The 13,912-nt window shown below is 39.2% G+C and overlaps 1 protein-coding gene across 1 annotated transcript in view; it reads left to right on the forward strand.

Annotated features, from left to right (window-relative positions):
- The window catches only part of LOC129747534 (pH-sensitive chloride channel 2-like), a 66,717-nt gene that overhangs the window by 42,819 nt on the left and 9,986 nt on the right, over positions 1-13,912 (forward strand). The window contains exon 2 of the mRNA XM_055741803.1: positions 13,643-13,755. Within this exon, the coding sequence (XP_055597778.1) occupies positions 13,643-13,755 (113 nt within the window). The remainder of the gene's footprint in view (positions 1-13,642; positions 13,756-13,912) is intronic.

Here is a 13,912-nt window from a genome sequence, read left to right on the forward strand (position 1 = left end):
ATATTCCGCAGGCAGCAATTCACAAAAACTTGCAGTTTTCGCGTCGTCGCCGCATATATGCACCAAGTTGCGCACCCGTAGAACATTACGGATTCGACGTTTGAGTTGATGATTCGGATTTTTGTTCGTAGAGAGCACCAGATCTTTCGGAGACTCGGAGACTGAGTTTCTTGGTACCACCATCAGGCCTAGTCTGGCTGCCAAGATACTGGAAGCACTCCACTTTCCCAGCTACCACGAAATTGGAACGATGTTCTGTGTTGATTTCTATCGACTTGGTCTTCCCGGCATTGACTTTGAGATGTTGCTGCTTTGGAGCTTTCGGTGAGGTCGTCGAGTTTGCTCTGCATGTCTTTTTGTCTTTGAGCGAGCAAAACAATATCGTCTGTCAGGTCAAGGTCGTTGAATTGCTCCATTGTTGAAGGATTCCACGACAATCCTCGGTACAGTCTACAGTCAATCGGTCCAGTCAAAATCTCATGCATAACGATGAGAATGGGTTGCAGTGATAAGATACATCCTTATCTCACTCCAGCATGCAGTTACCGGGATTGTATCAGGCAAGACACCGTCGTGCAGGACCTTGCACGAAAATACCTCGTACTGTGCTTCGATGAGATGGACTAGTTTCTCTATGACTCCTCGTCGCCTTAGAGCCGCCCAGACGTTTTCGTGGCTCAGTCGGTCGAATGCTTTTTCGAAATCAACGATCACCAGCAGAAGACAGTCCTGCAATTCGTTGATTTGTTTCAGTAAAGGGTGATACGGTCAAAACTTGGTGAATATCAACTTGACGTATTTCTTTCAATACTGATGTTATGAAATCGCTTGGTACATCTTTGTACCTGAAAATGATCACATTTTCATATGTGATGAACGAAATTAGAGAAACATGAACTATCAAAGAACGAAAGAACATAAGCCGTAAATATCATGAAAATTTCGAAAAAGATACAACGGCTCACCGACAGGACTTGAACCTGCAATCTCCGCTTCGGTACAACGGCGCGTTAGCCAATTCCACCACGGTGAACGTGATGGAACCGGCGAACACGAGCAATCGAGCTCTGCCGATCAACTGCTGGACCTTCTATCGAAACACCATGCATATCCCGCATGTGATCTTTCCCTCTATTGATCTCTCTTGTTTCTCTAACTCCACCCATCGACTCGGGATTTTAGCCGAGCGAGCACATGGTCGATTGCTTCGGGTTTGCCGCAACTTACGGTCAGATGAAGAAGCAATCAGTGCCGCTCAAGGTTCCGAGCAGACCAGTTACACAGGGAGGTGTTGCTCTGTTGAAATCAATACTGATGTTATGAAATCGCTTGGTACATCTTTGTACCTGAAAATGATCACATTTTCATATGTGATGAACGAAATTAGAGAAACATGAACTATCAAAGAACGAAAGAACATAAGCCGTAAATATCATGAAAATTTCGAAAAAGATACAACGGCTCACCGACAGGACTTGAACCTGCAATCTCCGCTTCGGTACAACGGCGCGTTAGCCAATTCCACCACAGGTACAAAGATGTACCAAGCGATTTCATAACATCAGTATTGATTTCAACAGAGCAACACCTCCCTGTGTAACTGGTCTGCTCGGAACCTTGAGCGGCACTGATTGCTTCTTCATCTGACCGTAAGTTGCGGCAAACCCGAAGCAATCGACCATGTGCTCGCTCGGCTAAAATCCCGAGTCGATGGGTGGAGTTAGAGAAACAAGAGAGATCAATAGAGGGAAAGATCACATGCGGGATATGCATGGTGTTTCGATAGAAGGTCCAGCAGTTGATCGGCAGAGCTCGATTGCTCGTGTTCGCCGGTTCCATCACGTTCACCGTGGTGGAATTGGCTAACGCGCCGTTGTACCGAAGCGGAGATTGCAGGTTCAAGTCCTGTCGGTGAGCCGTTGTATCTTTTTCGAAATTTTCATGATATTTACGGCTTATGTTCTTTCGTTCTTTGATAGTTCATGTTTCTCTAATTTCGTTCATCACATATGAAAATGTATTTCTTTCAATTTTGCATTTAAAAAACCTGAACACCCCTCATTTCGAAGGTGTGTGTAGAATGTTGCTCCTATTTTGATTTTGGAATTCACTCTTCAGTTGTCAAAATGCCGTCCAAGGAAGAAGAGCAGCGTATCAAAATTTTGCTCGCGCATCGCGAAAATCCGAGCTACTTGCACGCAAAGATGGCAAAATCGCTAAAAGTTGCCAACCGTTACAAATGTAATTAAAGTGTTTGGGGAACGTTTGTCGACAGCCAGGAAGTCTGGATCGGGCGGAAATCGAAAACCGGAAGCCGATGAGACGACAAAGAGAGTTGCTGGTAGTTTCAAGCGAAACACTAACCTCTTTCTCCGAGATGCTGCAAATAAGCTGGGTGTATCGTCTACAACCGTGCATCGAGCCAAAAAACGAGCCGGACTATCGACTTACAAGAAGATAGTTACTCCAAATCGCGATGATAAAATAAATACGACGGCCAAAGCGCGATCCTGGAGGCTGTACACGACGATGCTGACGAAGTTTGACTGCGTGGTAATGGACGACGAAACATACGTCAAAGCCGACTACAAGCAGCTTCCGGGACAGGAGTTTTATACGGCAAAAGGAAGGGGAAAGGTAGCAGATATTTTCAAGCACATGAAACTGTCAAAGTTCGTGAAGAAATATCTGGTTTGGCAAGCCATCTGTACCTGTGGCTTGAAAGGCAGCATTTTCATAGCTTCCGGGACTATCAACCAAGAAATTTACGTGAAAGAGTGTTTGAATAAACGTCTGCTGCTTTTACTGAAGAAACACGGTTGTTTCGTACTGTTTTGGCCGGATTTGGCATCTTGCCATTACGGTAAAAAGGCCATGGAGTGGTACGCCGCCAACAACGTGCAGGTGGTTCCCAAGGACAAGAATCCTCCTAACACGCCAGAGCTCCGCCCAGTTGAGAAATACTGGGCTATTGTCAAGCGGAACCTAGAGAAGACCAAAAAAAAATGCTAAGAACGAGCAGCAGTTCAAGGCAAACTGGCTTTCTGCGGCGAAGAAGGTGGGCAAGGTGGCTGTACAAAATCTGATGGCAGGGGTTAAGCGTAAGGCCCGGCAATTAGGATTTTTTTAGGAATATTTTTCCTGAATTTTATACTTATTAAACTTGAAAAAGAAATTTTATTTGATTTTTTAAATAAATGATTTCACCGATTTACACGCGTTTTCCCTTGACCAAATTTTTACCGTATCACCCTTTATATCAAGGAATGCCCAAACTGTTCGAGAGCATAATATATGACCAAACGTATCTTTGGTTAGAAGGGAAAATGTCGGACAATCAGTATGGCTTTTTCAAAAAGCGATCAACGGTTACGAACTTGGCAGAATTCGTCTCTCCAACTTCACAATGGATGATGCAGGGTTTTCAAGTCGATGCTATATACACAATGTCACATGTCACATAAATGCTCTCCTGTCAGTGCTGTGTAAAAATGGGATCACCGGAATGTGTCTTCAGTGGATTCGTCCGTACCTGAGAGAAAGAATTGAATTTGTGAAGATCGGGAATGCGAGATTCAGGGTATTCTCGGTCAACAGCGGCGTACCACAAGGGAGTCACTTGGGACCCCTTGTTTTCGTCACTGTTATGTTATGGAAAGTATTTTTCGCCGTATTAAGTATCACAAATTTCTCCAAACGAAGGACGTAGCAGTTTGCGCAACGTGAGACCGTTTCAGCTTCCAAATCGAATACAGAACTACACTCGTTATGAACCAATCTATATAATGATGGTAATTTACAACGCACATGCTGATGTAATCAAACTGACTATGTCCAGATGTCCAGACTTAAGATGTTTTTATCATAGATGTGTTGTAACTAGTTAGGATCAAAGGCTGACGCCTAGAATCTGATAAATAAATAAATGCCTACAGAAGCGTTTATTGCCGATGGTCAACCACCTTGATGAACCCGTCATATTTTGACCCGATTAAGCATCATGTCATTACGCCAAATTCACACTAGGGTGGTACAAAAGCCAAAACGTCTGGTTTGTGCCAAAAAACATGAATCCGTTAAATTGCCCCGAGGCACGGCTAATCGAATCTTTACGAGACCAAAGCAAAGCTACGAAATGATGGGTAATACAACTGTGCAGAGCTTATGAGTCATGTTAGAGGAAAAGTGCGAAGTCTGCCTTGTGATTAAAGATTTTCATCAAATCAGAATACAGTGTTGAGCAGGACACAAAAAATGATAGGGTGTGCCAAATAAAATAAATAAAATTTAATAAAACAATTTTTTCTTATTATTTTGAAAGTGTGCTTATAATTTCTGGAATAGTCTATACCTACCGAAAAGTTCCGGTTAGCTGACCTTCATATTACTACATACTACAGACAGACCTACAATTCAGAGGACCTGTCGTGTATCACTTCTAAGCTAAGTTAAGTAAAATAAATGTTTATTAAAATGTAACTTTGTTTTAAATACAAAATATTAAAATATGCAACATGGTTCAACAAAAATAACTGACCCATGATTTAAACTGTTTTACGTTATGAGTCGTATAGGTATTTACGTCACTGCAACTGACGAGCTGGGCCGTTTTGAACCGACTGAACTTCATCCATCTCTCATTCATTACACACGTCTTAATTTCTGAATGGTAAACCAGCTCTCGTAACGACCTAGGGAAGAATCTGCCACCGCTGCTGCTGACGAGTTTTATGATCCGTTGCTATCAACGATATATTTTCGATCATTGCGCACTAATTAGTGTACGACGTCCAACTGTTTGTCTGGCTTGCATATAGCTGGGTAATTGTGCTCGTAACAAACACAGAAGTCTTGGCAGGAGGCTGTACGTGATGAGCTATAATGGCTTTATTTCATCTGCAGGGTGCGTCCCGGCTCAGCCGCAGGTTCAAGGCAAATAGGTTCTTCATAGATGAGAAGGTCGATCGTTGGATGGAACGTGTGTATTAAAATATTTATTGCTTTTAAGACAGTTTTTCGAACCCAAAAATAAGTAAATTTATAGTCTAAACTAATAACGAATCTATGTCCGAATCAGGTCACGCACGATCTATCAAAATTCGGAAAGACTTCCTTCCGCAATGCGGCGATCGGTAGGTGTCAATCGAATAATATTGATGTATGCACGCATTGCACTCCACACCGGGTGGAATATTTACGACTCAATTATGGAAATTGATAATGGTTCTGCAAGCGCGCCGGCACGCGATTTCCCATGCGGTACCGTCACAACAAATGTTATTCGTTGCCCAGCCTGACACACCAACAAAATTGTCTGCCGATTTGTATAAACAACACTTATTCCCAGCCGATTAAAAGTTACTATGGGAGGTGGAAAATCGCTTAACAGCAAATCTAGTATTTGCTTCAGTCTAGGCAGCTATGGCCTAAGCCTACAGGGCTATTAAAAATCACACGACTAATCAAACGTGATGACTATATAAATAAGTTAACGCCATTCTGTTGTAGAAGTTTCTAGAGATATTTGAAATTAGTTTCAATATTTGTGTTTTTTTAACATACCTAAATTTTGAAAAGTTTTTTATAATTCAAAAACTGAACTGGTTCATAATTTAGCGTATTTTTTTTTATTTTTTTTATTTTTCCTCGGATAGGGAAAGCCCAGTGGAGTTAAGCTTCTTCCAAGCCTCTTCTCCAACAGGCACAAAACCCTATCAAAACAGTTTAACAATTAATTTAAATGCAATTTTTTTTTCACAAAATGTAAAACCATTCCAGTGAGCAAATTATCGCTCTTTGAAAGAGTGGTTGGGGCTACTCATAGGCTATTTCACAATTTTTAATATATAGAGTTGTGGTATATTCATTAGTTTGCAGCGTTGTGGTGGTGGCGGTGGAGGGTGATGGGGTGTTTTGATGATTGGCGGTGGCGGCTGGATGGAGTGGCTTGTGGGCGGCGGTGGTCTGGTTGGAGGGGCGAGAATAAAAAGAATAACAATTTTTTAGCTATGTGGCACGGAAATACTAGCGGAGGAAACGATGGATATTTTGCTTGCAGATCAACAACAGTTGTGATTTGAAACGGGAGGACGTTGGGCATTGTTTTAAGGTGTCTAGTAGATTGTTGTAGAGTTTACTAGCGAAGTAACTGGGTTTCTTCTTTCCAAATTCTGTTCTAACCCTGAGCAGACGAAGGTGATTTGCGTTTCTGGATGAGCGGTGAGACGTCACTTTTTCGAAGCGCATGTTGTGATGGGAATCCCTGCTTGTTAGGAGTTTGTGGGTGTATAACAGAGTTTGAAATTTCTGGGCATCTCGTATGGGAAGTATTGAATCGTCCAGTACGTCCGTAACAATTCGGAAGGGTACAAATACGGCAATCTGAAGACAGCTTTTAGCGCTCTATTCTGCATGGCCTGTAACTCCCTTAGGCGGCTTTTACAGGCTTTACCCCATAGTGACACCAGATATTGCAGCCTCGAGTGAAACAGCGCAAAATATACATTTTTCAGCCAGTGAATTGGAATGAACGCAGAAATTTTCCATATGGCACCAACGACCGGAGCGAGTGTTCGTTAAAGTTGCTCTATATGGACTTAAGGTATCATCGAAAAGTAGTCCTAAATATTTAAACTCGTTCACTCGTTCAGTTAGAGTGTTGCCTATACCGATTATTGGAAGCTGAGGTATGGAGCGACCGGAATTGAACAGCATGTACGAAGTTTTCAGCAAGTTTAACGAGAGGAGATTACAGTCGAAGTAATGCTGAAGGATTTCCAGATCGTTCCCAATCCATTCCACTATCTGGAGAGGATTTGAATTGCTGTACGATATCAATGTGTCGTCGGCAAAGAGCCGAACTTTGCCGTGCAGATTCAACAGGGTGAGATCGTTGATGAATATCAAGAACAACAGCGGGCCCAAGTTGCTTCCCTGCGGTACTCCCGTTGATATGAATCTTTTAATACTTGAAGCTCCTTTTAAGGAAACAAATTGTTGGCGAGCTGTTAGGTAGCTTTCGATTAGCCGAAGGGGTTGTCCATGTAGTCCATACCATTACAATTTCTGTAACAGCAAGGCGTGATCAATGGTGTCAAACGCTTTCCTCAGGCCAAAAATAAGGCACCAGCATATCTACGGTTATCTAGATCATCGTACACATCCTCCAAAAGTTCGGTTGTTGCAGTTAGAGTGCTGCATCCCTTTCTGAAACCATTCTGGCGTGGGCTTATGAGGTCATGCCTAGTTAAATATTCATTTATTCGGGTGACAAGTAGTTTTTCAATTACTTTGTTCAAGACAGAGAGCGTTGAAATTGGACGGTAGTTTGATACATTTGATCTGTCACCTGACTTGAAGACAGGAGTTACGCAGGCTAGTTTCAATGCATCAGGATAGACACCTGTTTCGATGGTTTCGTTGAAGATGTCTGTCAAGATGTTGGAAAAGCCAAGTGATGGGCTTTCACTGTAGCTACAGAAATATTATCTGGACCAGATGATTTGTTGGTGTCAAGGTTACTGATCTCTAACAAAACCTCTGCAACAGATGCCGGTCTCAAGAACAGGGAGGGCGGATGCGAACGAATAGCATTGAACCGTTGGATATCTTTGGTGCTGACGATATTTGAAGCCAATTGAGACCCCATGTTGCAAAAGTACTCGTTGATACTGTTCGATACTTGGGCTGGATCGGTTTGTACTTCATCCCCAAACTTAAGGGTGATGGGGTTGTGGTCTTTGGTCTTACGACCCAACGCTTCATTTGGGAACTTCCAGGATTGCTTCGGGGTTGCCGTTTGCAGAAGTCGAAAGTAATAGGTTTACAGTGACTTTTTAGTTTTGACAGCTTTGTAGAGACAAGTTTCAGGGCAGCTTTAGAATGTTCGTCCGCAGGATTCCGTTTACAGTGCTTCCAGATCTTGTCTTTAGTTGATATTAGTTTCCAAGCGTCGAAGGTCATCCACGGGCAATTCTTCTTCACATTTGCTTTCACTGTTCCTGTTTTTGTGGCGCGATCTCGAATGTCATTATATTTGTCAACAATAAAAATAATTTTTTCATTTGCGGATAGATTTGCTGGGATGTTCATCAAGGCTTCTGCGAATTCCGTGTTCAGCTGCTGGTGGTTGACGATGCTTTTGCTCAGGGATCGGACTTTTTTTATCGGAACTGGTTGACAGTGTAGTAACGATCATACTATGGTCGCTTGTATCCATGCAGATGGTTTCGTTCATTTTCGAGGCGATGATACTCTGAGAGCAAGCAACGTGGTCGAGTATATTCCCACTGGCCGGACGTGTTACAGCGTATGGTTACTCAAATTTCTGTTATGAGTCTTATTTGCAACTAATATTTTGAATTCGAATATCATAACTCTTGTTAGATCTTATTACAAAAGCATATGTAAACACTTTTTTGGTTGTTCAAAATACAGGGCTAGAAGCGACCATGCGGTAAAAAAGTAGGGCAAAATAGTTACTTTGAAGTGAAATTAGGGTAAAATTAGTGACCAGATCAGGACGAAAACTAACCTAAAAATGACATTAAAAACTATAACAAAACGCTTTAAAGACAATTCTGTTAATTGAAAAACGTTTTTTTGAAAGGCTCTTGGCCTCACTTGTAAAACAGCAATATGTTTGACAAAAGAGAAACATTTTAAATGAGCTTAGATAATTTAAGAAAAGTGACCGCAGAATCCTAAAGTTCTAAAGAAACAATGGGAGGGAACCAAAAGATCGTACTGGACTAGCAGGACAACTAAGCCCGACAAGAAATTCGAGTTTATTCATTTTCTTTGAAAAAACAACCCACAAATTTTGAAAATTCTTTCTATAGTGTATACACCATCAGAATTTTTTCAGTGTCACTAAAACAATTGAAAAAATCTAAAATTATATTGACATGTTATATGTCATAACATAAAATTTTCAACAAAATTGTTATGTGTGAGAGATCTACAAATGCAAATAAAAAACCAGCACATGTTTAGCGAAAAGTTTAAAGAATATATTTAAAATTAAGTTAAGATTTACATTTATAGAAATTTCATTTCATGAAAGAGTCATGAAATTAAAAATTGGGAGGTCCTCATGAATAAGTGGCAAAACAATCATGGGGTTTGAAAAAAGATTAAGGACAAAATGTTGACAGAAGATTGACAATGACTTAAAGAAGCTTAGCGAAAAAATTGACTTAAGATGATAGAATATAATTTTTCAAATTTAAAACTAACTCAAAGAGAATTTACTTACAAAAATTGAACATTTCCTAAGAGATTTACTGCAGACTTTATTGCATGATTCACATATCAATCATTAGAAAGATTTACTAGAACAAAAAATGATGTTCAAAAAGGAAGGAATTTAAAAAAAAATGTTAATAAATGATTTTACATTAAAATGCCTTAATAAACAAACCTTTGATTTAAAAAAAAAAGATTTAACACGACAATTTTTTTTTTAAATTAACAGATCCAAGAAACACCTCAGAAACATTGTATCCATCCAAGAAACACCTATTGGAATATTGTAGAAAATATATCAGTGAACCTCTAAAAAGGTACAAAAATTAATGAAAATTATCGAAAACTTCAAAAAGGCTTTCGAAATCTATGTATTCGAATTCTATCTACCAATCTTTCAAATGATTCGAAAATGTCTAGAAATAAGGGAACTTAGAAATGAAATATCTGATATTTTCGATTCAATTAAGTGACTTTTTTTCACAAGTTTACCTTCCATTTAATACAACCAAGAGCATTGAAGCATGGAATGTTTCTTGCCATGTGAGTGCACTGTACAGATTTTGATTGATTTTTTAAAATTAAGTTGAGAATTATTTTTAACAAATTCAAGCTTTAAAAATCATAACAATTCAAATCTTGGTTAAACATGTTGTAATAGTGTCGCTTTAGGAATTATTTTTTCTTGACACAAATGCCAAATGGTAAAGTTTCAAAAATAAACAAAAACTAAATATTTTTTTAGGCAAAAAACTATTTTTGTTGAAATTCCAATTGTCATCCATATAATGTTTAAGTGTAAGCGATATATCAAAGCAAAATGAAGGAATAATCTTTCTTACTGAATCTGAGCCATTCTCTCAATTAAGGTCGTGTGAACTCCCACAGGACTCGAAAGGAAAGAAAAGGAATCCGTCAAATAAATAATAAACGAAAAAAATAATGAATACATATCACTTGTCGTGAAACAATATAATGTTTTTAATAATGAGTAGAAAAAGTTTTAAAGAATAAGCTCAGTTGTAAGGAAATTAAATACAAAATAGTGACTTTAGGGACCAGATTTCAAAAAAAGTAACTTTTGAGTGACCAGCCTGAAAAAAGTGACAAAGTTACTAAAAAGTGACCAACTTCTAGCCCTGAAAATAATTCCCATCCACAGCAATCAGTCTGTTGTCGGCTATGCAACTTTTTTTTTACTAATGGTTTTATTAAGTCATTTTACATATAAAGATGTTATGTGCCGGGAGTATTTTTCCTAACTTGGAGTTAGTAAGAGGGGGGCCGTAACTGTGCAACTTTTCCAAGATTTTAAATTAATTTTTTCAACTGTCTTGAAAGATAGTTAGTTTCTAACTTTAGCACTTTCCTCATGATTCGTTATTACTCTTGTCATCCTACAGCACATTAAAAAATTTGTTCAAGTTTTACTACAAACACTAGAGGAAACTATGTTCTAAGGCTGCAAAACAATACTGGCGAACTAAATTTTGGGTCTGAACGATACAATATAATACGCGTATTTGAAGTAAAAAGAGTACAGAGTTTACTAAAGTCAACAGGTGAACGCTGAAATCCAAAAAGGTACAAACAAAAGACACTTCGTCATAACTGAACAATTTATCAAGAAAACTTGGGGAGGGCGCTGGGAGTTATAAATTTTCTAATCGTGGTGCAAAACGCCATTTTTCTCTCTAGCAGGGATGGGCTCATAAAATGAGATAAAAATTCCGTTATGTGAGGACAAATCAAGCAAATTAAAAAAACCAAATGAAAGTTCCAACACTTTTTGCTCTGTAGAAGGAGATGTCCAAATTTCATATTCAAAGTAAGCGGGAATCGACGAACTCGGTAATTTATACCGAATTATCAACATGCGGAGTTTATTAATCAGTTCGGCACCACTTAAGTTTTGTATGTTGTATGTATGTTGGTTATCCACAATGGGTGCACGGATTCACCGCAGTTTCTGTCTAAGTTATGCTCACATGCATTCTTAGATTATTACTTAAGTTCGACAAATCTCCAATGCAGCGCGTGCACTATACCCGGTCCCCATGGCTTCATATGGACTGTTATGTAATAAATGTATTGTATTGTATTGTGTTGAAGACTGAAGTAGATATATTTTGGAAAAACGAGTCAGTCAAGTGGGCTAGTTTACATACAGGTATTCCGACATCTGTGTATATACAGTGAGGGGCAAAATAAAATGTTCAAATTATTTTTTTATCATTTTTAATTTTTCTGGTTAAAATTCAACGAAAACACATCGTAATCATTTTTAAAATATTGTTTATTATGTTCTTTTCAATTATTGTTAATGTTGCGCTGGTAAAAAAGATTTTTTTCTGATAGAAAAAAAAACAGTTAATATTCCAAAAAAAAATGGGCAAAATAAAGTGTCCAACTCAGAAATCAATATAATTTTAAAAAGCGTCCATCGCGAGGCACCTCGAATTTGTTTGTTTTGTGTATTTTGACGTTTCATAAAAAACTGGATTGGCTCTGGAGTATTGAAACAGGTGTCTACATTCGAATAAGTTGTAAAATATGGAAAACGCATGAATTTCTGGTTCCATGCCGTTGTACATCCGGAAGCTGATTGTTCGTGATGTGATTAACGGCCAAGCACTACGAAATCAGCAAGACAGCGGTATCAAAAATCATGAAGAAGATGAAAACGTTCGGATCGGTGGTGGATCGCCCGGGAAGAGGACTGAAGCCCAAGACAGATGCCAGAACGGACAAGAAAATCATTCTTGAAGTGAAGAAAAACGCAATAATAACGATCCGGTAGATACAGGAAGAGCTCCAATTTGCGGTATTGCGTCGCACTGTCCGTCGCCGCATCCATGCAAAGGAGTACCATAGCAAGATCGCAGTGAGAAGGCCTTTCATCAGCCAGGTGAACAAGGCTCAGCGGCTCAAATTCGCCAAGGAACACGCCGATAAACGGCTCGAGTACTGGAAAACATTGTTGTGGGCCAACGAATCCAAATTCGAGCTATTCAACCGGAAGAAGCGGGATCATATGTGGCGCAAGTCGAGTGAGGAGCTCCAAGACCGCCATATCCAAGGGACTGTCAAGCACGAAGCAGGTAACGTGATGGTGTGGGGGTGCTTTTCTTGGGGTGGGGTGGGCAACTTGGTAAAAATTGACGGAATTATGACAGCTGATTCATAATGCAATATCCTGCGGAAAACCTCTAGGTATCCCTCATCAAGACGGGCTTCGAAGCCAATCTGTCGAAGTCATTTTTCCGTTCCTGCCGCATCAAACCCCTTGAATGGCCCCACAAAGTACTGATCTGAACCCCATCTAAAATCTGAAGGCTGAAGGAGGCCATACCCATTATTAAATCGTTCTTATTTGTCTTCAGGCCTTCAGTTTGAATTATTTGAAGCTGTACTGATCTGGACACTTGATTTTGCCCCTGTTTTTCTTTTGGAATATTCACTGTTTTTCCTATCAGGAAAACTTTCTTTTTTTTACCAGCGCAACATTAACAAAAATTGAAAAGAACATAATAAACAATTGTCGTAATCTGAGGGTTTTCCTTGTCCCGGAGGCCGTCTTCTCGAGGTCGCTTACTCCACTTGATGTTTACTTCACAAAATTCGATTTAAGAATGACCCGATTAGCACAAGTGCCGTTCTATTTATAGGTAAAAGATACCGCGCAACAATGAACGCAATGAACATTTTTTTCAATCAAAGTAGCCAGATTTTCTCAGATTTCGCATGTTGTTCATTTGTCCGTCAATTATTAGTGCGTGTTCAGAAACTCTAAGTGATTAATTTACGTTCTTTTCCTCTAACATAAATTATTTGATTTTATATTTCCCATTATCTCATATCTATCCTACAACAATATTTTAAAAATGATTACGATGTGTTTTCGTTGAATTTTAACCAGAAAAATAAAACAAATTGAAAAAATAATAATTTGGACACTTTATTTTGCCCCTCACTGTACCTGCATGGCCAGCTGGCAACTGAATGAACGTTCTTACTGAATAGCCAGTTATAAGAGGAAACACATCTTACCTGTCGGCAACTTATGGGATTCGAACCCAAGAGTTTTCTTGCCGATACCGGGAATCGATCCCAGTACGCCTGGCATACCAAAACCAGACTTGCGCTTTTTTCGCATAAGTTAATTTTTTTCTCCGCACGAATTTAAAATCTTCAGAAATAAAGACTTTTCAACGAATTTGTATAAATATTTCACTAGGTATAAACCACAAATCACCTTCTTTTGAAAAAATAGAAAATGTCAAAATCTTTCACTGCCAGTATTAAAAAAAATCTTTTGATTTCGCAAATTTCTTGAATTTCCATCAAAATTTGATGATATGACTAAATCGATTTTTTAAATTGTTCTTATTTCTAGCGAATCAGACTGCCCATCGCTCGAAAGCGCCGACAAGCTGTCCCAAACCCAGCTGCTGCAACGACTAACCCACGTCTGCCGTTATGACCGGTTGGAACGACCCTCCCCAGCTCGTAAGTATTTTTTTCTCCAGTTTTATAACGATTTTGTTTTGCTCAATCTAACCGTTAGGGGTTATTAGGAAATTATTTTCATGAGAATTTAATAAATTGTCATCAAAAATGATCTTATTTGTAGATAATAGAAATAGAAATGTTGAGCAATATTAAA

Source organism: Uranotaenia lowii, chromosome 2, assembly GCF_029784155.1.
Source record: "Uranotaenia lowii strain MFRU-FL chromosome 2, ASM2978415v1, whole genome shotgun sequence".
NCBI classification, from domain to species: Eukaryota; Metazoa; Arthropoda; class Insecta; order Diptera; family Culicidae; genus Uranotaenia; species Uranotaenia lowii.